Below are 23,403 nucleotides of genomic sequence, written 5' to 3' on the forward strand. Positions count from 1 at the left end.
AAAATTGTTAGTAGAAAATTTTCATAACTCCTTTTTTAAAAATGTTGAATATTTAGAGTAGAAAAAAAAGTTTTTTACAACGATGCTGAAAGGATCTTATAGAATACTTCCGAAACTGTCAGTCTATTCGCTGTACGATCATTGGTTGCTGAGATATCTTCAGTTAAGAATAAAAGAATCTTTTTTATTAAAATTCAGATATCTTTGCAAGAAATTGATATAGAAGAAATTGCTAGACGTCAAATAAAAGCTGAGTAAGTAGACAATCAGGTCCATAAGGTGATATAGCAAAAAAATATTTCTCAGGCCCATGAATCGCAAAAAGACTAAAAAATGAGCCCTACAGAATTTTGAGCTCTAAACTGATTTTTTCAGAATCTGTATACGACTATTTTTGACTGAAATACAGTCAATCAATAATCATTGATAAATCTGGAAATTCTTTTCACTTTCTCCATTTTTCCTGGGAGGGTATAACAATATTATCATAAGAAATTCTTAAATTCCATAATTATGTGAAATCATACTCTTAATATATTGTAGATGATAACAATGACTTAGCCGTAAATGGAGCTGATAATATCAGAGATGACCATGACAATGATAATGAAACATTAAATGAAACGGATTCAGATGACGATTCTGTAAATAATCAAAATTGCGACGGCAGTTTCTGTTCTGGGATAATTAATTCAAGTGAGGATGACACGGATTCTGAGTCAGAGGTCGATAATGAAATGCCTGATCGCAACCACAACCACGAATATTTGGATTTACCTTTGTATGATCACGCACCCTTATCTCTAGATGAAAGTATTTAATCAATATCATTATTATTAATACGTTATAAAATAAGTTTGGTTGTCCTGAAAGATATTTTGAAAATCATTCGTCTCCATTGCCCTTTACAAAATTTGTGCATAAAATCCCTATACAAATTTAAAAAAATATTTGATGGCTTAGATCTTCCATTCAAACGTCATCACTTTTGCTCAGACTGTGTAACACTGCTTGATCTTTCAAAGGATAAATGTCGGAATTGTCCTTATTCTGATGTTCCTTATTTAATCGAAATTCCACAAATCAGTCAACTAATCAAACTTTTCCATCGAGATGATTTTTTTGACTTATTGAGCACAATATTCACTCGCCGAAAACGGTTTCTGACAATTATGAGATATATGGGATGGAAAAGTTTATAAATCTTTAAGGGAAAGGAATGGACTTTTATCGTTCCAGAACCATATTTCATTCACGTGGAATACTAATGTAATATCTTTATGCGAATCTTCAAAATTCGATATGTAGCCATTCTTTTTGACAATAAATAAATTGCTTTTCCCTCTTCGAACACAGTTGAAAAATCTTCTCGTTGCTGGTATTCGGTTTGGTTCGAAGAAACTAGATGCAAATCTTTTTATGAACTCATTTCGAAATATGTGTAAAAATAATTGTTAAAAAAAGGTTAAAAAAGTGTTGACTATTCTTAACTTGGAAACGTGACACAATGACGAACTTTTTTGTACGTTTTTTAAACTTTTGAAAATTCAAGAGTAAAATAAATAGATTTCTTGCATTATAAGATATTATGTAATAAGCTTAAACTTATCAATCAAATTCACAAATGCCTCACAGATACGAATAAATGTAAAAAGTGTAATGAACTTATATCAACACATATAGTGCATCGATGCTACATTACTCCACTTAGAAATAACCCAAACCAAAAGTCTAAAAAAATTTCCAAACGTGTAGTTTTTATTCATTATGACTTTGAATGCCGTCAAGAAAATAAATTAAATAACAATGATAATACTACTATTCCTGTTCCTAATTTGTGTGTAGTTATTAAAATTTCAAAATATAAAATTTATTAATAGTTTAAATAATTTTTTTATGCCGTTATCTTCATTACCCAAGACATTCAATTTTTCGGGTGATATCAAAGAAAGTTACTTCCCACATTTTTTTGATAAAGAAGTAAATTATAATTATGTCGGTAAATTGCCAGATAAAAAATATTATGGATATAGCACTATGACGAACAAAGCGCAGTGTGAATTTAATGAATGGTATAATCCTTTAGAAAAAAAAAGTTATAAATTTAATTTTAACATTGAACTTGTAAAATATTGTCAAATAGATGTAGCTATATTAACACGAGCATGCTCCTACTTTCGGCAATTGACGTTAAAATATTGGAGTATTAAATAAAATAAATTAATAAAATGAATAAAATATGGCATTATACATGTACACAATATGATCTTATAACTAATGAAGGGGGAATTTTTACAGATTACATAAATCCAAGTTATACGCAAAAAACAGAAGCATCGGGTTACCCTTCAAAATGTATTACTGAAGAACAAAAACAAAAATTTGTTGACGACTTTTATGCAGTGGAACGTATACGGTTAAACCCACAAAATATAGAAAATAACCCGGGGTTATGGGCTTTAGCAAAAATTATGTTAAATTAGTTGTGGGGTAAGTCTTGTCAACGTGAAAATATGAATCAATGTGAAATAGTAAGAGAAAAAAGTAGATATGATGAATTAATGTTTAACTCGCGAATAGAAGTTACATCGGCCTTCAATGTGACTGAAACAATAATGATTATTAACTAGCACTATCGTAATGACGATTTCAAATCCTCACTGAACGTCAATGTTGTTATTGCTGCATATACAACAGCTCAAGCGCGTCTCGAGCTATTGAAATATCTCAGTATACTTGGCGAGCGTGTATTGTATTACGATACAGACTCGGTCGTCTATAGAAGTACTTTGAATTCAAATGAATACGAACCACCGACAGGTAATTTCTTGGGAAATTCGACAAATGAGTTAACTAGTTACGGCATAGGTAGTTTCATAAAATCTTTTTTGTCAGGAGGTCCTAAATTTTATGGATACCGTGTGAAAAACCCTCAAACTGGTCAAATTTCTGAATGCTGTAAAATAAAAGGTATACCCCTGAATTCTAGTACGAATAATAAAATAAATTTCGATGCAATATGTCAACTCATACGAAAAGAAATAAATGATATAAAAATTAATACACGTTCTAAAAGACGTACGAAAGACCACCAGGTAATATCGCGTGATGAAATAAAAACTTTAACTGTAACTTTAACTAAGCGACAATGGGTTAGTGATAGTATATCATATCCTTATGGTTATAAAAGACAGAGAAATTCATAGTTGTAATATATAATTTTATAATAATAGAAAAAAATAAAAAAAAATGTATTAAATTGTGACAGGGTAAATTTTTGTAACCATAATTAGTTAAATAAATTTGAATTTCAATTTCGTTCCCGCTAAGAACCGGCCAACGACCTCGTAAGTTATGAGTAGTGATGCGACTAGTCACCGGGTGTCGCATGGATCACTAAGGCCCGTCCGTTCGTCATTTCCTTAGTTTACGAAAGTGGGAATAGGTTTCCGAAGAAGTGAACGGGAGTGAAACGATATAATGGACTGCGGAACGAAAAATAGTGAGAGTTGTTCAGACGGCGAGAACACCGGACGGAAAAACATCACCAGATTTTAATAAAATAACCTCACGAGGAAGAAAGAGTACCAGTAAACACACGGCGGAAAATTGAGGAGTGAACAAGACACCAGAGACGTTGTCGAAGTTTTCTCAAGATAAATTTTATAATTAATTAAGGCCTCTAATTTAATTATTAGAGGGCCAAATTAATTATAAATAAAGTACTTAACATCTTTCTGCTAGTTTCGTGAAATTAGATTGGTATCTCAAGGCCCGTCGGCTAGTTAACCACGCTTCTCGTATTTTCCGTAAAACCTTTGCCGTGTACTTGTCGTTCTGCCGTCACTCTAAATTTATTCTATTCGAGGTATCTCGGCTGGAAGAAAATAAATTTTTCCGCGTAAATTATTCAATAAATAAATTGAATTAAATTCAATATTTTAATAAAAGTATCCCAGGCCTGTCGGCCGCTCTAGACAAAAGTTGTCCACGTTGTAAGATCGTAAATTTAGGCCTTGCAACGCCAAACCACCGGCTGAATATTCTAGTCAATCTTAAGCGTAATTCTAGTTGTAAAATTAGTCATAAAATATTTATAAATTAATGTTAAAATAATTCTAATTAAAATTATAAAATCGAAAATCAGAATTTTAAGACGCTAGAAAATTTACGGTAAATTTGTGTCAAGTGAAATTTAAGAACGGATTATTTTGTCAGTAAATTACGTTGAGTATTGAAATACGTAATGAGAATATTATCAGAAAATTTCGAGTAAATTGAATATATATAGATTTTGAAGCAAATGTTAAGGGAAATTTATCAGTGAAAAATTAATTAATTAATAATTAAATTAACACCAAAATTAATTAATTAGTAAATATAAAATGAATTAAATAAGTCAGTGAAAATTAATTTAACAATTGTGAAAATTTGTATACTGGAAATTTTATTAGTGATAATTTTATGTTGAATTGTCAAGTTTAGTAATTGAGTATAAGAAAGTGATGTCATGGAATTAAATAAAGTAAAGTAGAGTCAGTAAATTTTAAGTAAAGGAAAACTGTGTCTGTGATTTAGGTCCGGTGGACATGTTAAGTTTATTTTAAATAATTATACATCCAGGGGATGGGTTTTAAATTTATATTAAGGTCAATGTGCAGTGGCCAATATTGAGGTTTACCGTCCAGGGGACCAGATATTTTATTGTGGGTGTGTGGGTGTGGAAAAACGTCCAGGGGACAAAAATTAGTTTGTCATAAGTTACCGTCCGGGAGACGAGGAAATATTAGTTTGTCATAAGTTACCGCCCGGGAAACGAGAAAATATTAGTTTGTCATAAGGAAAATTAGTTTGTCATAAGTTACCTTCCGGGAGAGGAGAAAATATTAGTTTGTCGTAAGGAACAGTAGTTTGTCATAAGTATATTAGTTTGCCATAAGAAATAATTATTGTCACAAGGTTAATGAAATAAAGCAAGGTGCTTAAAATAATAAAATTTGGATTAACATTATTTCAGCCTACTCTACGATTCATCTTCTCACTCACAAAATATTACGAACGACCCTGAGTAAACAATTAATTTAATTTAATCAAAATAAAATCCTACAACATCCGGTTCTGGAAGGACGAGTCCATCTTCCAGTGGCGCCCTAATATTCGACTATAATACTAGGTGCGACCAGACTTGGCAAAAATAATCTCTCTGTCATAGAATTATTCAAAGCTAATGTTAAAAATTGCTGTAGTGTAAATATTTTTCAATAAAAATATACTCTTTAAAAGGCGTTTATTTGTTTAAAAAATCATTAAGTGTTTTAAGCCCCCCTGTGGACCCTCCTCTGTTCCCCTTAATCCTATAAGTAGATGTAGTTTAATTTTTTTTTTCATCATTCTACAATACGTTTTTGCACAGTCAATATCAACATGTCACGTAATTCGGCTTCTGAAAATTTACGTAAATTTGGTGAAAAGTATTCATCATCGTCGTCGTCGTCGTCCTCAAGTAGTAATAATTATACACCAGGAAGTTTAAATGGTGAAAAGTACAACAGTTCTGAGAATAGTAGTAAATACGGTGCCGTAGATAGTAAACGTGAAAAAAATTAATGATATGGATGTACGTTGGAAACATCCATTTACAGCTATTGTGTGTGGCCCTACGAGGTGTGGAAAAACTGTTTTTGTTAAAAGGTTTCTCAAAGAACTCGATCAAATTGTAGATATTATGTTCAATAAAATCATTTTTTACTATGCAGAGTAGCAGTCAGGATACACTGATTACATCAACATAGACTTTCGTGAAGGCTTACCAAACTCAAATGATTTTACTAATGACAATTTACCAAAATTAGTGATTCTTGATGATTTCATGCGCGAAGTAGCAAACAGTGGTGGCGCTGCTGTAGTTGATCTTTTTACTAAAGGTAGCCATCATAGAAATTTAAGTGTTATATTTATTTCACAAAATTTATTTCATCAAGGAAAAGGTCAACGGGACATTTCATTAAATACAAATTATATCATAATTTTCAAAAATCCACGTGACAGAGCCCAAATATTACATTTTGGACGGCAAATTTATCCGGAAAATTCTAAATTTCTACAAGAAGCATATTTTGATGCTACATCAAAGCCGCACGGTTATTTAATGATAGATTTGAAGCAATCAACACCTGAAAATTATCGTATACGTACATGTATTTTTCCCAGTGATCCTCATAATTACGTTTATATACCTGAAGATATAAACACAGGTCATACTGACGATTTGGTACCAGTTATGCGGATGTAATGGCACGAACAAGACATAAATCACCTAAAAAATCTCTCGGAAAAAAAAATACCGCTCTACTACACGCTATTTGTTTTGCATTACCGAAGCAACGTCAAGGATTATTACGTCACGCTGGTCGTGATCTTATTAGGTCTATTTGTGAATGTGCGTTAAATATTTGTCGCGGTAACGTTACTTTAAAACCCGAGGAAAAAAAAAAATTGAAAAAACATAAAACTGTTAATCGCAAATTAAGTCAAAATGTAAATCCTGTATCACAAAAACGAAATATTATCAGTCAAAAAGGTGGAGCATTTTTGCCTTTATTGTTAGCACCAGTTATTAGTGCGCTTATTTAAAAAATAATTTAATGGAATATGCGAGGAAAATGGTACTTGTACCCCAAGAAAACTTGGAGAAGGTACAAAAACAGAAAAATGATTCTCGTCAAATATTACCGTCTTCTCAAACGCCAGGTACGCCTATAACACGTTCAGACGCTGAATTGACAAATATTTTAAATTCACCTTACAATAATGACTCTGATAAAAAATGGAAAGCCTACAATGAAGCATTAAGAAGATTTTTATTTTTCATTGTAAATCCAAACGCTTCAGAAACGATGTCGGAGAAAAAAAAGACGAATATTCTACAAATACTAACTACACAACTTCTGATGATTCTCATAATGCTTTTGAACCAAATACAGTATATTCAAAGCAAGCTATTTTAGATAAAGTACCTAAAAAACATCGACAAAATGCTAATACGCTAATAGACTACCTAAATATAAGTGGTAGTAAACGTATTAAATGGGACAACCGTGGTGCTGTTACTATCGATGGTAAAGAAGTACAAGGTGCAAACATTGTGGATTTAGTCAATGATGCCCTCAGGTTCAGAAAAACTTTCAAAGCAGTAGAAAGACATGAGTTTAGTCAACTACTTCAAGATATAAATACACCACAAACATTGGTTGGTAACAAAATTTTTTTATATAGAACACCTACAGCGACGCCTACAACAACAACACCGGGTGTTTTAAGAACACCGCATAGATTATTGAATAATAGCGATCTTATAACCGAAGATGAGGATGAGGATACACCATCCAATACTTCAGTGATAATACCACAAAATGAAACACCACAGCAACCATCGCGTTATTCAATAAGAAGTCAAACAAAAAAAAACAGGATGGCTGAGTCTACGTTAAATTTTGAACAATCGTATTATGATGTAGAGCAACCTACAAGTTATACAGGTGGGACGAATCTTTCGAAAAAATTAAAAAATAAAGTACTACAAGAACATATTAAAAATTGGTTACAGGCTCAAGATACTTATACACTTCATAAACCAATTCGTTTTAAATTTCCACGGTTACATTATGATGTGTCAAATATTGATGATGTTTGGGAAGCCGATCTCGTTGATTTACGTTCATTAAAAACTTATAATGATAATTATTCTTATATACTTGTAGTAATCGACGTTTTTAGTAAATATGTATGGACTGAGCCTTTAAAAGATAAAACTTCATTATACGTAGAAAATGCATTTAAAAAAATTTTTTCTGAAAGTAACCGTCAACCTGTAGTTTTACAAACTGATCGCGAAAAAGAATTTGTATCTAAAATTGTACAAGATTTTTTGGCGCAACGTAATATTAAGTTTTGAGTCGTTCGTAATGCTGATGTTAAAGCCGCTGTTGTTGAACGTGTAAATCGTACAATAAAAGAACGTATGTGGCGATATTTTACTCATAAAAAAACTAATCGTTACATAGACATACTACCATTCCTTATAAAAGCTTACAATAATACACGCCACTCATCGACGAAAATGACACCTGCGTCGGTAACGCTGGAAAATGTAAGTGAAGCGCGTAATGATATAATATCAACTTTCAAACGAAGAAATACAAACAATACCCATAAAAAAATTCATCCCTTTAAATATCGTGTAAATGATTTAGTACGAATCAGTAAAACAAAAGCTACGTTTGAGAAAGGTTATGAAGCAAATTGGACTAAAGAAGTATTTAAAATTAAAAAAGTTAAACGACGTCAATTATTACCTATTTACGAGTTTATGAACAAGAATTACCTTAAGTGAACAAAAATATTGACGAAAAAGAATTTGAAATTGAACGAATTATCAAAAGTAAAGGTAAAGGACGTAATAAACAAGTATTTGTCAAGTGGTTAGGTTACCCCGATAAGTGTAATTCTTGGATTCCTGCTATAAATGTAAAATGACAAATCTTACGGACAAATTTACAATGATTTTACCTAGCGACAGTAGTATGGAATATTTTCCATCTAATACAGCATCTAGATTTACAACTTATTTACCACATCAAATTGAATTAACTGGTGAATGGGTTATGACATTAACTGAAATACAATATCCATGTAATTTTTTACACATACGTGATCATAATGATTCATATGCTGCTTTTATTGGCGGCTATGAAACAGAAGAACAATTACGAAAAACAGGACAGCATATCGTAAAACGTGGTATTTATCAGAATCCTAATGATTTTATGTGGGCACTCAATCGTATACCGACTATAAAATTTCATCTTGAATTTCATTACGATGCAATAAACAGATACGTCATTATACGTAGATACTGTAGAAGGGACGAGTATAAAGAAAAAATTCATTTATTAAATTTGTCACCGAAAATATGGACAGTGTTGGGTTTCAATGGAGCGGCCATTGGTATTGAAGGCGTTCCTTTTCCAGACATACAACAAGAGGACTATGAAATAATAGGTGAACGGCCTATGAGCTTAGCTCGTGCGCTACCTGAAAATTTTTTCATCTATTGTGATGTTTGTGCACCCTACGTCACAGGTGATATACAATCGTCATTATTACGTATAGTCCCATTTAGTACAGAAACTAAATATGTATCTAGTAGTATACGTTCAACTAATATTGCACCTGCAAATTATATACTACTACTAGCCGCTACCCGTGGCTTCGCACACGTAAGTTCTACAATACATATATTACTATTATAATAAGATTTACTAAATAATTCAAGTAAATATATATATATATATATATATATATATATATATACATATGTATGTATGTGTATGTTATTTTATGTTCTTTGAGCTTATTTCGATTCATTTTCAAGTATTATGTTTCCTATAATCATCATAGTCAGTCTCATTATTATAATTATACTAAAATCATGTCAATAGCAATTAAAATATTTTTATGAACAATTAATTATCACATAACGTAATTCTTATTAAATCAATTATTTTTTAATTAAACTTCTGTCATCGAATCTTTTTCCATTTCCTCTAAGATTTTATTACTAACTGTAGCTTCCACCATATCTATATTAAATATCAAATGTTTATATTATGATAGCGATTAATCAATTCCCTGATTAAAAGAAACGATTCAAAATAATTCAAAACGATTTAATCTTAATGCTATATAGATACATATTTATTATTGAGTAAATCGCTTTGTTTAATCAGGATTAGTTCTTATTATTTTATCAATATATTATTACTTTTTTTTATCCAATCATTTTTTAATTTTTTTTGTTTTTCTAATCTTTTTTTTTTTTTTTCAATTTTAATTATCAGTTCGCCAAATTCTTCGAATGATAGTAATGTCCTATATAGGGCATCCGTGTATGATATCTATTATTTAAAAATTAGTAGTTAATAAAGTAGTTTTTATAATAATATTTAAGATTACAAATAATATTTTAAATGATAGCAACTTTTCTCGCATCCTCGAAAGCTTTCCCAGTGGACTCAGACACGCCTTCATGAAACCCTACATTTTCATGAAATCTTCCAGATTTGAGAAGAACTCTTACCACCGTCGAACACCCAACATAAACAATTTTATTATTTTCATTTACAAAATCTAAATAATAAATTAAAAAATTTTAATTTATAAATAATTTTTAGATGAATAAAAAAAACTATCAATTACAGTTATTTCAAAAGCAAAATATTACCAATTGTTTGATCAATTATTTCATGAGCCCAATTATCTCTACTGAATAATTTATTTGCTTGTTCCAATAAAAATTCTAAGTCATAGTGATTTACCGCCATTTTTTTCAGTTCAAAATTATTATATTGAACCAATATTTTATGTTGATAATACTATATGAATTAGTAAATAAAAATAATTGAAATGTGATAAATAAATTTTGTGAAAACGTGAAGTTAGCTAATTAAAGTAATTAAAAAAAAAAACTGTTTATTTACTAAATTATATTTTCATAACGTCTATCACACATAAAAGAATTAACAAAATAATTTTGTGCATCTGGAAATAATTATAATAAATGAATAAAATCTTATAAAATAAAATTTAAATTTAAAAACTAATTTATTTAAAACAAAATGATGAAGCAATATAATATTGATTTTTCTAAAACCGATCCTTATGGAATTATTTATCCTAGAAAAAAGAGAAGGTAACCATATATATACAATAATAAAATTTATGTTTATATTATGATGTATATTTTACATGTATATATATATATATATATATATATATATTGATAAATATATATATATATATATATATATTTATCAATATATATATATAAATATATATATATTACATTTTAGTTTTCGCTTTTTTTTTTTTTTTTTTTTTTTTTAGTCAATTCTCATTTACACAACTAAAAATATTTGTTTGATTGGTCAATAAAAATTGATTATAAATAAAATATCTACGTATAGTTATAAAAATGATAATAGCAATAAAATAATATAAACTTTATAAATTTTAGTTTTACCGGGTACGTTTCAATGATTGTTGGGTCAAAAATAATAAATGGAAAAAATAAATTTATCTTTATTATCAACGAAGGTTATAATAATAACTATCAAATAATAGTTAACGATCGACCGTCTGAAATAGAAAATAAGATTTCTTTGAATCAAGTAAATAATTAATAAAATAGTATGTATCTAATATTTTGCAAATTAATAATAGTTAACTTTTTTATGTTGATAAAGGTTCTCAAAATCAAAGATGCATATGCAACATTCAGAATTGATTTTAATTTAGACATTTATCCTCTGTCTCATTTCAATTTTGAAGTCGACTAATTAGCAAATGTTGAAATAACACCCATTTATTTACATACAAATGATTTCCGTCAGCCGTTAAGCAATTTTCAAATTATTGTTGAGACTGAGGAAGATGAATAATTTTTATCTAAAATTATATCAGGTAGATACTTGTATTGTTTACAGTTATTTATGAGTTTAATTTAACTTAGAAAATTAATACATATATTTAATTATTTCTATTTTAATAATGATGTGGATTGTACGAAAACAATAAAAAAAATAATCAATGAAAATAAAATAATATAAATATTTTAATTATACTTTATACATATAAATTTATGATTATATAAATACATACATATGTATTTATGTAAGTTATGCATACATATATGTTTATATGAGTTGTGTTACTTATAAATAATATTATATCGAAGTTTATATTTTTCAAATATTAATTTATTAATTCAGTACTTCAGTATAGACTACATTACGGGTTTTTTCTCCATTGACACAAACATATACATTTTTATTTGATCTTACTCTTGATAATGATACATATAGTTGTCCATGTGAAAAACAGGGAGTTCGAAGATCTACTCCAGTAATGCTCATCGTTTGTCCTTGAGCTTTGTTTATTGTCATTGTAAAAGAAAAACTGACAGGAAATTGAATGCGTTTGAATTCGAATGGAAAATTATTAGGTATAAGAGGTATGCGAGGAATGAATACACTTTCACCCTTTCCTGATCCAGTTAATATAGTAGCTTCTATAACATTCTTTTGTAATTTTGTGACTCGTAATCTTGTACCATTACAAAGTTGAGGTGGATTTAAATTTCTCAATAAAATTATAGGAGCGCCAATTTTTAATTTAATTGTATGCGATGGAAGTCCTGGTACACTTATTGAATTTAAGAAGTCAACAGTATAGTTTGTTGCGTCATCTGGATTAATCGTGGTATTGATTGATGCATAAACCATCTCATTTGCATCAAACTTATCTATTATAGTATTATTAATACGGACTACCATTTCATTTTTAGGACATAAAATAGCTCTCTCTGATAACCACGAGTCCTCTTTATTTTTAATATCTCTTATACCTGGATATACTTTTTCTATCAAATCTTCTATAGATGGTACTATTGAACATAATTCATCAGGCAGAGATACTTCTCCATTTTCATCGTTTATATTTCCACCCCCTACATCCAACAATAAATTAGAAAATTTTTGAGAAATTGGATCACCTCCTTGATGGACTCGCATGTTTACAGTTAGTGATAGTTTTTTAATATTATTCCATAGATAAGATCGTTTAAGAGATGCATTCACTTCATCAGCTCTTGTACCTCTAGTAATTACCGGTAAAGTCTGACGAAAATCACCGGAAAATAAAAAAGTTATGCCCCCCATTCTTTTTGTATTGTTTCGTAAGTCTTGTAGTGTTCTGTCAACAGCTTCTATTGCTTTCTTGTTGGCCATCGTGCATTCATCCCAGACTATTAAGCATGCATCTCTCATCACTTTTGCTTTATCACTATTCCTAGAGATATTACAAACTGGTGATTCATATCTGTCAATGTCTATCGGTATTTTGAACATGGAATGGGCCGTTTTACCACCAGGTAAAAGGGTTGCTGAGATACCTGAAGATGCTACTGCAAGCGCAATTTTACCACTACCTCTAACTTTAGATAATATCAAATTTATTAAAAACGTTTTTCCTGTGCCCCCAGGTGCATCAATAAAAAACATTCCCCCTTCTAACGTGTCTATGCTATTCATAATTTTATCGTAAATTTTTTTTTGGTCTACATTAATTTTGAATTCATTTTTTTTTACAAAAGCCATCAGTATCGATTTGTCATAACTTGTTTCAGCTAGATATTCTCTGTTTATCTGAAAATTATCATTAATATTCGGTATCGGCATTCCATATTGATCTAAAGGTTTTCCCCCGATAGAAATAATTGTATTTTCTAAGTCTATGAGACAACGATTCTCAAGCTCTTCTTTATGTAAATTTAAATCAATATCAGGAAAACTTCTTATCAATTTTCTTCCATAATCTTCATATAAATATTTTTTATACTTTGTCCATAATTCTTTAGGGTCAGAAGGGTGACAAAATACTACAATAATTGCAAAAAGTTGCCTTAGTTTAAATGGACTATCGGTAACACACGCTTCTTTTAAAGTTTCATCCCAATGGGAGTCATCTTCAACAAGATCAAGAGCTTTGTAAGCTGCTTGATATGATTGATATACCACACCATTAACTGTTCTTATATCTTTAAAAGATGTTGGGCCTCTAACGGTGTGAAGTAATAGACGTAAGAAATAACACTCTGTATTACCAGGATGAATTGTGTATACTCTTCCAATAACGTGTTCTTTAAAAATACCAGGATAACCTTCAACAGGATTTCCTCTTTTCCTCCTCTTGAATACTTTAGATTGTTTATCAAATATATAATATGCAGGTACTTCGTCATATAAAAGTGTCTTTGCGAAAATTTCCTCTCGGCATAATTGAAAATAGGCCAATAATGTTGTGTTTTTGGGATTAGTAATTTGATCAATAACATTTTCTGTGTTGAAATATACTCGCTGTCCATTTTCTAAATGAACATCCAAGTGAACCACGGGAGGAAATCTCTCATGTATTGGGAAAGACATTATACGCCAAGTTGCTTCTGAGGTACTAATGTATCTCCCAGACTGGTATTTCGTTATCTCATCGTTTTCATTTTTAAGTCCAAACGTTGCTTGATCACTTCCTTTATTCACATATTTACAAATGTATTTTATAGATTGCACACTGCTACAATACTCGACATTTAAATGTGTTTCAAAAGTTCGGGATAATACTGGTGAATAAGGGACGATCCAACGATTATCTACTTCTATATTATTTCCATTTACCTTAACTTGAGCGACAAATCCTCCCGCTTCCGTTGATCTCCGCCGGTAAGATGGATAGCCATCCTCTCCAGTTATCGTTTCATTTACAAATGCTTTCGGAAATCGTTTACTACAACGATTGTCTTTCATACACGGAGATTTTGAATTAATTATTCCACATGGTCCATGAATCATATGTTTTTTAATAATATTATATAAATCTAAATCCTCCTGAGGATTAGGAAATTCTGCTTTTATAATACTATCTATTCTATTAGGTGTTACTTTATCTTCAAGCCATAAGAGAATATGAGCATGAGGAAGACCTCGTTTCTGCCACTCTACAGAATACATATAACATTTAACGGATCCAAAAATTTTTCCTTTAAATAATAAATCAATTAATTTTTTCAACTTCAAGTGAAAAACTCTAGATATAATATCGTGCCGGTCAGATGCAGATTGCCCTTCGTACAGCTCTCTTGTTATTTCTATCCAATTAGGATTAGTGGTCATAGTTATAAAAAGATCAGGACGACCATACTTCTTTACATAACTAAATGCATCTTGTGTTCGCTCATGCATGTATCTTGGGCTTCCTGTAAAACTGGATGGGAGAATAACTAAACGACCTAAATGATCAATATTACTTTCAACGCGCAAAGCATCTTGTAAGTGAATATAGTTTTCGGCTCTAAGTTGTTTTTGACTATTTCTTATAAATGACAATCGCTCGGTTTCAATTTTCGCATACATATCAACCCAAAATTGATTTGAAATTTGACGATAACGGTGTAAATTATTAAACTCATTAGATCTCATCATAAGTCTGTAGCAGTAAAATTGTAAAGCTGAAATTTTTTTATTCGTGTCTTCTGCTTGCTGTCCAGAATGAAATATATTAAAATTATAGCCGTCTTCTCCACGACAAAATATAAGTGGATATTGAAGGGCATCATACGACCGGTGAGTCTCACTTATTCTTTGAAGATCTCCTGTACGCAAAGATAGAACAATATCTCTCTTTTGACACTCTTGATCAACTAACACTACAGCTACTTCATTTGTAGAAGGCTTATTATACCGGCCTTTATGATCGGAAATTGGTTTACGGTCTGCATTGATTACTAATTGATAATTATCTTTGTTTTCGAGTGGAATAGATTCTAAAGCCGATTTAAAGTCATGCACATAAGGATTTACTTGAAGGAGCATATTTTGTAGGTCTGTTATGAGATTTTTATTTAAATTATTATTATAGGACATTCGAAGATTAATTTGCTCATTATAATCAGCTATAAAATATATCTGTAAAAATTTTGAAGGTTGATCACTTTCAGGAAATAATGAACCAATTAAATGGTATACTTGTCCCTGGATTTTTAAAGTCGGCATAAAGTTTCCCTCAGATACAATATTTGCACCGAATGAAGTCATCTGAAAAGCATTGTTGTAAGACCTTACAGCGTTCAAAAATGATTTTGATTGAACGTGTTTTCCATCCAGCAGAGATTTTAAAGGTTCGGGAGGTTCAAGTAAAGGTGTTAATCGAATTTTACCTGATGAACAGCATAATCCAACAGATTCACCGACCCACTTTAATGCATTACAGTAATTACAAACCTTAGTCATTGGACCAACATCAGATTCCTGTTTGTAATTAATAGACGGATCGTAGGAGAAACCACTATTCAATTTTGATTGCCAACGGATATTTCGTCTCTGAGTTTGTCTATTCTTATCAGCATTTAATCGTTGCTGATGTTCTGAATCAGATTCTAACTGTCTATGGACGGTATGCCATTGGCGATCCAAAGACAATCTTTCTGTTCGTCTGTCGTTAAACTCTGATCCACGAAGAGTCGAAATTCTTTCGTTTTCCATCATTAAATTTGCTTCTTTTTTCTTCTTTAACCTGTAGTATCTATTTCTAGCTGCAGCTCTACTTTCATCGCGTTTGAATGCAGATTCTGATCGTCGCTGAAGAGCGTGATGTTCTCGGTCGATCATTAGGCGAGTTTCACGATCAAATATAGATTCCTGTGAGCGAGATAAAGTATGGTGTTCACGATCGTGAGTCAATCTCTGATTACGATGTTCATCTGATTCGTTATTGCGTGCAATAGTGTGCTGTTGACGATCACGTGATAATCGGTGGATACGTCGTTCATCAGATGCATTATGATATGTAATAAGGTGGCGTGCACGATCATCCGCCAATCTTCTTTCATAAGCTATCTCTGATTCGACTTTCCTCTTATTAGCATGTTGCATTCTATCAGAAGCAAGGCGAATTTCAGATTGTTCTGGTGTTTCATTAGCTCGTAAATTACTTTTCCTTTCTTTCTGAATTTTCAGTCTCTCGTCTCGTTCACATTGAGTTTCAGATAGGCGAAGAAGTTTGTTGCTTCTTGCTTTGGCTGATGATGAACTCAAGTTTGATTTTCGTTTTTTAGGCATTTTTAATGAAAATATAACGAATAATAACGATACATATCTAAAATATAAAATTATTAATTACGATAAGTTATATTGAATTGGTCAATCTTGGTTACCTTAGCATACAAAAATAAAAATTACTATAGATAACTAAGTGAAAGCAAGTACTTATCTTTATCTTTTGAATCCAATTTTTTATATAAGTTAATGCACAAAAATTGTTTATAAATAATATAAATGATTATTTATAGGTTATGATCTTCATTTATTTTACATATTGCGTAAGATACGTAATTTTGTCTTTTTAATCCTATATATCATACAATAAATTAAAAAAATTCAAGTAATAAATTAAATAGATTTACATTCTTACTTAGTTACAAATAAGTCAGATTAGACACTCTTATTTTGACTGCTTAATGAAATGTGATAGACGATTCAATTGACAGAAACAATTGATAAATGAAACAAAATCTAATCTAAAAAAAAAAAATATAAAAAACAATTGATACGCGTTATATAAAAACAATTGACGCTAATGGAATAAAAACAATTGATGGCTGTAATTTAACTGTTTTTTTCTTATACTTTTAGAAAAATAATTTATATACCCGAATTCTGATTTATAATTGATTCAAAAAGTAGCCTATATTTTAAGTGACAGCATCTTGTATATGTATAAAAAATTTCATCTCAATCAGATAAGTGGTTGATTAGTTATAAAGGTACAAACCGACAGAGAGACAGACAGACGAAAATTCTAAAAAAGGTAGATACAGTATGAGTAGGTCATAAAAATGATATTTGACGCATAATTCGAAATAAAATCACTATGTACAGACAGAGCCTTTAGATTTATATATTAGTATTGATTACAATCATCATTTAGGACAATTGAAATAGATATAAGAGAAGGTAAAGGTCCTATTACATTTGAATACGGGCCATTAAACGTAACACTTCATTTTAAACGTGTTGATTAGTGATTAGAAAAATGAATCATTACGTTGAATATTATCAAGTACAGGCTGGTGGGGGTTACACTGAAAAATATAATTGGTTCGGCCGTGTTTATGTAGGTGCACCTCACCAGCGTGGTCACGGTATTGGTGCTTTTTTGGGTGGTTTATTTCGACGTGTATTCCCATTTTTGAGTAAAGCTGCTCGTTCTATTGGTAAAAAAGCTCTCAATGCGGGGTTAAATGTTGTTAGTGATGTTTCAACACGCCGTATACTACTGAGAAACGTTCTAGACCATCGTTTGACAGATACTGGTTTGAATTTAAAACATAAGGCCCAAGAAAAAATCGATAAAATAATGACCGGCCCGGTTATAATTATAAAGACAGCAGGGAAGTTATTCAGTCTCATTTGAAGCGCTAACGCGTACGCAAGGGTGCTACCTGTAAGAAAAAGACAAAAAAACGTACTAAAAAATATCTTATAAAGGCAATCAGTAAAAAAAGGAAAAAAATTAAAAAATAAAATTGAAAAATTAAAACAAAAAAGTAGTTCCAGAAAAAAGAAAAAACGTTCAGTGCAAGATATTTTTGACAGTAATGTAGAATAATGGCTTTTTTACATTCTCATTCAAGCGAGTTTGCCAAGTCAGAATTGGACTTATTTACCATACCATCAACACAAACAAGCATCGAATATTCACAATGGACGCACTACAATCCAGTTTCTTCAATAACAGACGACTCGCCCATTGAATTTGTTATACCTGGGCATGGTGATGAATACATCGATTTACCTCATTCAATGTTAAAAATACGGGCACAAATAATTGCTGCTGACGAAACTCACGCTGCGGCCGATAAAGTCGGTCCTGTAAATAATTTATTATACTCAATGTTCAATCAAATTGATGTGTTTTTCAATCAAAAATTAATTTTACCGCCTAATAATGCATATGCTTACCGAGCATACATTGAAACTATATTAAATTACAGGAGTGATGCGAAGAATTCACATTCAGGTTTAACTTTGAGGTCTAATGATACCAGCGGGGCGTTTGATCATCCTGTAGGAGGTATTGGTGAAAATGACAACAATGTTAGTAACAAAGGCCTAGAAGAACGTGCGGGGATTACTAGAAATGGCGCGAAATTTGATTTACTTGGACATCTACATTCTGATATTTTTAATCAAGATGAATTTTTATTAAACGGTGTAGAAATGCGCTTACGTTTAGTACATACAAAAAATTCATTCGTCTTATGGACAGTACAAATAAAAATTACAAAATACATTTGCTTGAGGCATCACTTATTGTAAGAAAAGCTAAACTAGCGCCAGGTATTCTTTTGGGTCACGCCAAGGCTTTGTCACAAACAACGGCAAAGTGCCCCCTGACGCGTGTTGAAATAAAATCATTTGTGTTACACGCAGGTATTTTAAGTCAAATAATAGATAATGCTATATTAGGACAGCTACCTAAACGAGTGATTATTGGTTTTGTTGATAATCGTGCATACAACGGTGACAGAACATTAAACCCTTTTAATTTTGATAATCATGGTATCAACTTTTTTGTCTTTATGTTGACGGTAAGCAAGTACCAGGTAAAGCATTACAACCACAATTTTCTGAGAATAATAATTTAGAAGCCGAAGCATACAACAACCTTTTTACCGGTACGGGTATACATTTTTCTGACAATGGTAACAACACTCGAAAAAATTACTCCAAAGGATATTGCTTGTTCGCATTCGACTTGACGCCTGATCTATCTGCTCATTTTGCTACTCACTGGAATCTTGTTAGAAACGGTAGTCTAAGAATTGAAGTACATTTTGATAGAGCAACTACTACGAGTTTAAACTGTATACTCTATGCTGAGTACGATAATATACTAGAAATTAATTCTTCCCGCCAAGTGATAGTCGACTACAATGGATAAAAAGAATATGGTTAAATGCAGAGCAGTCAGTTAACTTGGAAATTTCGTGAGTGTATTATCTATCTGTCCTTTTTTAGTTCGTGCGTGAGTGAATAAAAATATTATAAAAATGACTCATCATTTAAACGAGCTGATTATAGACATACAACGTTTGGCCGGTCCCGATGGTTTATTTATACCAAAAGAAATAGCTATACTACCTGTTATAGGCAGACATATAGGACATTGGATAATAGGACCACCGTTACCAAAAAGTTCTTTGAGTACAAAAGTTCGCAGGCGTAATTTCTGGCTAACGACATTTTATCATCGCTTAGACTGGTGCCAAGGGACAACGCCCTTTAAATCTATCAAGCCTTTGCTATTTGAAGCTACAACGAATACGGTATTGATATACGTCCGTGGTGAAGAAAAAAAAATTTCTCACAAACAATTGTTTCAAGACCTGTTATTGACTTGGAAAAATATTGCCCGCAATTTTACACGCTACCTTCAAACAATTATTTGTGCTTTCATCACGGTAAAATGTACAACCATCTAATCATTGTGCTAGTAGCGCACCACCAACGTATTCGCCGCCACCACCATCTTACTAAGAAGGGGTGGAAGTGTGTGGTAGAAACAGTGACGTGTGTGTTAGGGGCAGCACTGTAACTCGTAAAAACGTTGGGTCGCTAGCAGCGACATCACCGCCGCCATCTTATCAGAAGGGAGAAGACGTGTGCTGTAGAAGCAGCAACGTTTAATGAACACGTCAGAGTTACTTGAAGTTTTACCGAATACGAATGTCACGGTCGGCGGTGTTTTCGCCGCAGACGAAGTACCATGGGTGTGGACAAGACCATGTGCACTCATTTGCAACACAGACGATCATACAAGACCCGGAACCCACTGGGTCGCCATACATCTTAGTCAGAATGGGCTGAGATTCTACTTCGACAGCTATGGATTACCACCGTTTGATGAGCAAATCACACATCACTTTACGAGAAATTGCCGAACATATACGTGGAAACGCGTCCAACTTCAAGACCTATCAAGCAATGTTTGTGGGTACTACTGCATTGTTTTGTTGCATTGGCTTAGTGATGGTCGCTGTTACGAGTCACTACTTAAAAAGTTTGGAAGAAATATTAGGTGTACGAAAAAGTTCTACCCGTTTTTTGTCAAAAAAAAATATATTTAAAAATTTGAAATAAAATACAAATTTTAATCAAAATAACCACCATCAGCATCTACTACCCTTTGCCAACGCTCAGGCAACTGATGGATCCCACGGCGATAAAAGTCTTGATCTTTTGTCGAAATGAAATCATCTATTGTTTTTTGCATTTCGTTTTCATTTTGTAAGTGTTTGTCAGCCAAGTAATTTTGCAATGAACGGAATAGGTGAAAATCACACGGTGCAAGGTCTGGTGAATACGCCGGGTGCGGTAAAACTTCCCACTGTAAATCATTTATAGTGTGGTGGACGATTGAACTTCTATGAGGCCTGGCGTTATCATGCTGCAGTATCACTGGTCGAGGTTTTTGTCCCGCAAATCGTCTTTTACTGTTGATTTCATCTGCTAATTTTTTTAATTGACAACTGTAGCGTTCTCCAGTAACGGTTTCTCCTGGTTTGAGTAACTCATAATATAGCACGCCCCACTCATCCCACCAAATACAAAGCAATATTTTTTTCCCAAAAACATTACGTTTTGGTGTTGATGTCGTTGGTTGTCCTGGGTCTACCCAATGTTTTCGACGTTTAGGATTCTCATAGTAAACCCACTTTTCATCCCCTGTTACAAGTTTCCACAAAAAACTTTTTTTTTTATGTCGTAAAAGCAACGACAGGCAGGTGTCAACTCGTCTCTCTCGTTGTTCTGGAGTTAATTCATGAGGTACCCATTTTCCTTCTTTTTGAATCTTACCTAAAGCATGTAATCTTTCAGAAATAGCTTGTTGAGTAACGTTTAACTTTTTCGCAAGTTCTTGTTGTGTTTGTGCAGAATCTTGATTCAGTAATTCTTCCAATTTCTCGTCACTAATTGTTGAAGGTCTTCCAGAGCGTGGTTTATCATTTAAATTAAAATCTCCGTTTGTGAATTTCCGAAACCATCTTCGACAAGTACTGTCATCAATAACACTGTCACCATAAGTTGCACAGATTATTCTTTGAGCTTCAGCAGCACTTTTTCCTTGATGAAATTCATATAAAAGACAATGGCGGATATGCTCATTACTTACTTCCATTTTTAACTTAATAAAAAAATATATATATCGAAGATTAATATATTAAAAGTTTGATGAATTTAAAGAGTACAAACAGCTGTGCATGTACATATACGTATTCATAGCTAACCTATAAATAGCTGTTAGATAACTCCATCTTTGAAAAACGGATAGAACTTTTTTGTACACCTAATACAAAAATAAATGATCAAATTGTTGTGAAAATGTTCCGTGCCATTATTAAAAATAAGTATAATAAAAAGTGTTCATTGTCATCGAGTTCCAGTATTCAATATTGTAAAGAAAAAACACGTAAGAATTCTTTTTTGTACGAAAGCAAATGTATCTTTTCTTTTTTAACTATACGCACTCATTACTTATATGATTTTGGTTTTTAAAAAAAAATGCACTTGATATAAATAATTTTTTTTTTTTAACTATTTTTTTTTTCATTTGTTTTTATATTTTAGTACTATTAAATATCTTTTTTTTTTTGTTTTTTTTTTTTCATCAGCATTAAATATATATATATATATATATATATGTATACTACCTAATCATATTCGAAAAACATTTTTTTTTCTTCAAAAAAGATTGTAGGCGACGCTACGAAGCCCATGGAATACAGTGTAAACGTTTTAAATTGATGTTTAAACTGTGTCCATCGGCTCGCAGCCACGACTACAATCTTCATTTTCATTCTTTAAAACCAAGTTTTATTTCGATGAGTTACCCTTATTGATACATAAAAAAACGTTATATGACACGCGCAGCGTCCTTCGTAGGGGCCACAAGTATTAGACGAACATACTATTGAGAGAGTCACACTACCATTCAGCTTCTAAATATTTTCTAGTCCCCTGATATTTGTTTGCATCATTTTTTAACGAACACAAAAGCTGATGACTCATAAATACATATGTTTTATAAAAACATCTGTGTTTATAAAAGTGCGATACTAGGCCCCTCTTTGAAAATATTCAAGATAAAAAAAAAATATTTGCCGAATATGATGGGATAAAAATATTATGAATAATACTCTAAAAAAAGTTATTGAAAAATGTAAAAAAAAAAATATAAAAAAGTAAAAAATTTTATAAAAAATGTAAAAAATATTATAAAAACAAATTGTAAATAATAGACTTAAGAAATAATTGTAAAACTTTTATAAAAATATTATAAAAAATGTAACCATTAGACATAAGAAATATTTGTAATAAAAAAAAAAGACACTGGGGTATTCTCCCACGTACGCTTTTCCGATCGATGGCGTCTGGCCCCAGTCCCCCTCCCCCCAAGGGAGACGAGGGCCCCAGACACCATCGTTCGAGAACAATAGCGGCGGGGAGAATACCCTAGTAACTACTCACGTATTGTTTACTTGAACAATTCGATCCGACCAAACGAACAATTTGATTCCGGCTCTTGAACAACGCGACTTTCGACTTTAAGAACAATCCGAGTGATCAACGAACAATTAATTGCGATAAATAAAGTTTTGTGAACCAATAACCGCCGTCGTGCACAAGTAAATAAGCTGAAGCCTCGGCACGAGGACTGATCAAGTGTACAACC

General features: G+C 31.6%; 3 protein-coding genes across 3 annotated transcripts; 1 reads left to right on the top strand and 2 right to left on the bottom strand.

The window, feature by feature from the left end:
• Nucleotides 1-9,332: 9,332 nt before the first annotated feature.
• LOC103579309 (DNA repair protein RAD52 homolog) lies at nt 9,333-10,472 on the bottom strand. The gene is made up of 4 exons (XM_053739940.1): nt 10,283-10,472; nt 10,040-10,188; nt 9,824-9,956; nt 9,333-9,641 (listed from the first exon to the last, which is right to left on the bottom strand). Exons 1-4 carry the CDS (start codon nt 10,380-10,382, stop codon nt 9,571-9,573), a joined length of 453 nt encoding a protein of 150 aa, XP_053595915.1. The 5' UTR covers nt 10,383-10,472; the 3' UTR covers nt 9,333-9,570.
• A 70-nt stretch (nt 10,473-10,542) lies between these two features.
• On the bottom strand, nt 10,543-16,727 carry LOC103569118 (uncharacterized). Its single transcript, XM_053740188.1, has 4 exons — nt 14,918-16,727; nt 13,235-14,608; nt 12,383-13,051; nt 10,543-10,559 (listed from the first exon to the last, which is right to left on the bottom strand). The coding sequence occupies exons 1-4, from the start codon at nt 16,725-16,727 to the stop codon at nt 10,543-10,545; spliced, it is 3,870 nt and encodes a 1,289-aa protein (XP_053596163.1).
• A 1,548-nt stretch (nt 16,728-18,275) lies between these two features.
• Nucleotides 18,276-18,986, top strand: LOC106693920 (uncharacterized protein F54H12.2-like). The gene has a single exon (XM_014443518.1). The coding sequence runs from the start codon at nt 18,276-18,278 to the stop codon at nt 18,984-18,986; it is 711 nt and encodes a 236-aa protein (XP_014299004.1).
• The last annotated feature ends 4,417 nt before the right edge of the window (nt 18,987-23,403 follow it).

The sequence above is a fragment of the Microplitis demolitor genome, chromosome 6 (assembly GCF_026212275.2).
Source record: "Microplitis demolitor isolate Queensland-Clemson2020A chromosome 6, iyMicDemo2.1a, whole genome shotgun sequence".
In the NCBI taxonomy this organism is placed as follows: domain Eukaryota; kingdom Metazoa; phylum Arthropoda; class Insecta; order Hymenoptera; family Braconidae; genus Microplitis; species Microplitis demolitor.

Coding starts and splice junctions, on each gene's coding strand:
- LOC106693920 (XM_014443518.1), top strand. CDS start 18,276: ATGGCTTTTTTACATTCTCATTCAAGCGAGTTTGCCAAGTCAGAATTG.
- LOC103569118 (XM_053740188.1), bottom strand. CDS start 16,727: ATGCCTAAAAAACGAAAATCAAACTTGAGTTCATCATCAGCCAAAGCA. Junction 14,609..14,917: donor AGATGCTTTGCGCGTTGAAA/GTAATATTGATC, acceptor TGTATTCTGTAG/AGTGGCAGAAACGAGGTCTT. Junction 13,052..13,234: donor AGAATATCTAGCTGAAACAA/GTTATGACAAAT, acceptor TATTATCTAAAG/TTAGAGGTAGTGGTAAAATT.
- LOC103579309 (XM_053739940.1), bottom strand. CDS start 10,382: ATGGCGGTAAATCACTATGACTTAGAATTTTTATTGGAACAAGCAAAT. Junction 10,189..10,282: donor AATAATTGATCAAACAATTG/GTAATATTTTGC, acceptor TTTATTATTTAG/ATTTTGTAAATGAAAATAAT. Junction 9,642..9,823: donor AAATGATTGGATAAAAAAAA/GTAATAATATAT, acceptor TATTTAATATAG/ATATGGTGGAAGCTACAGTT.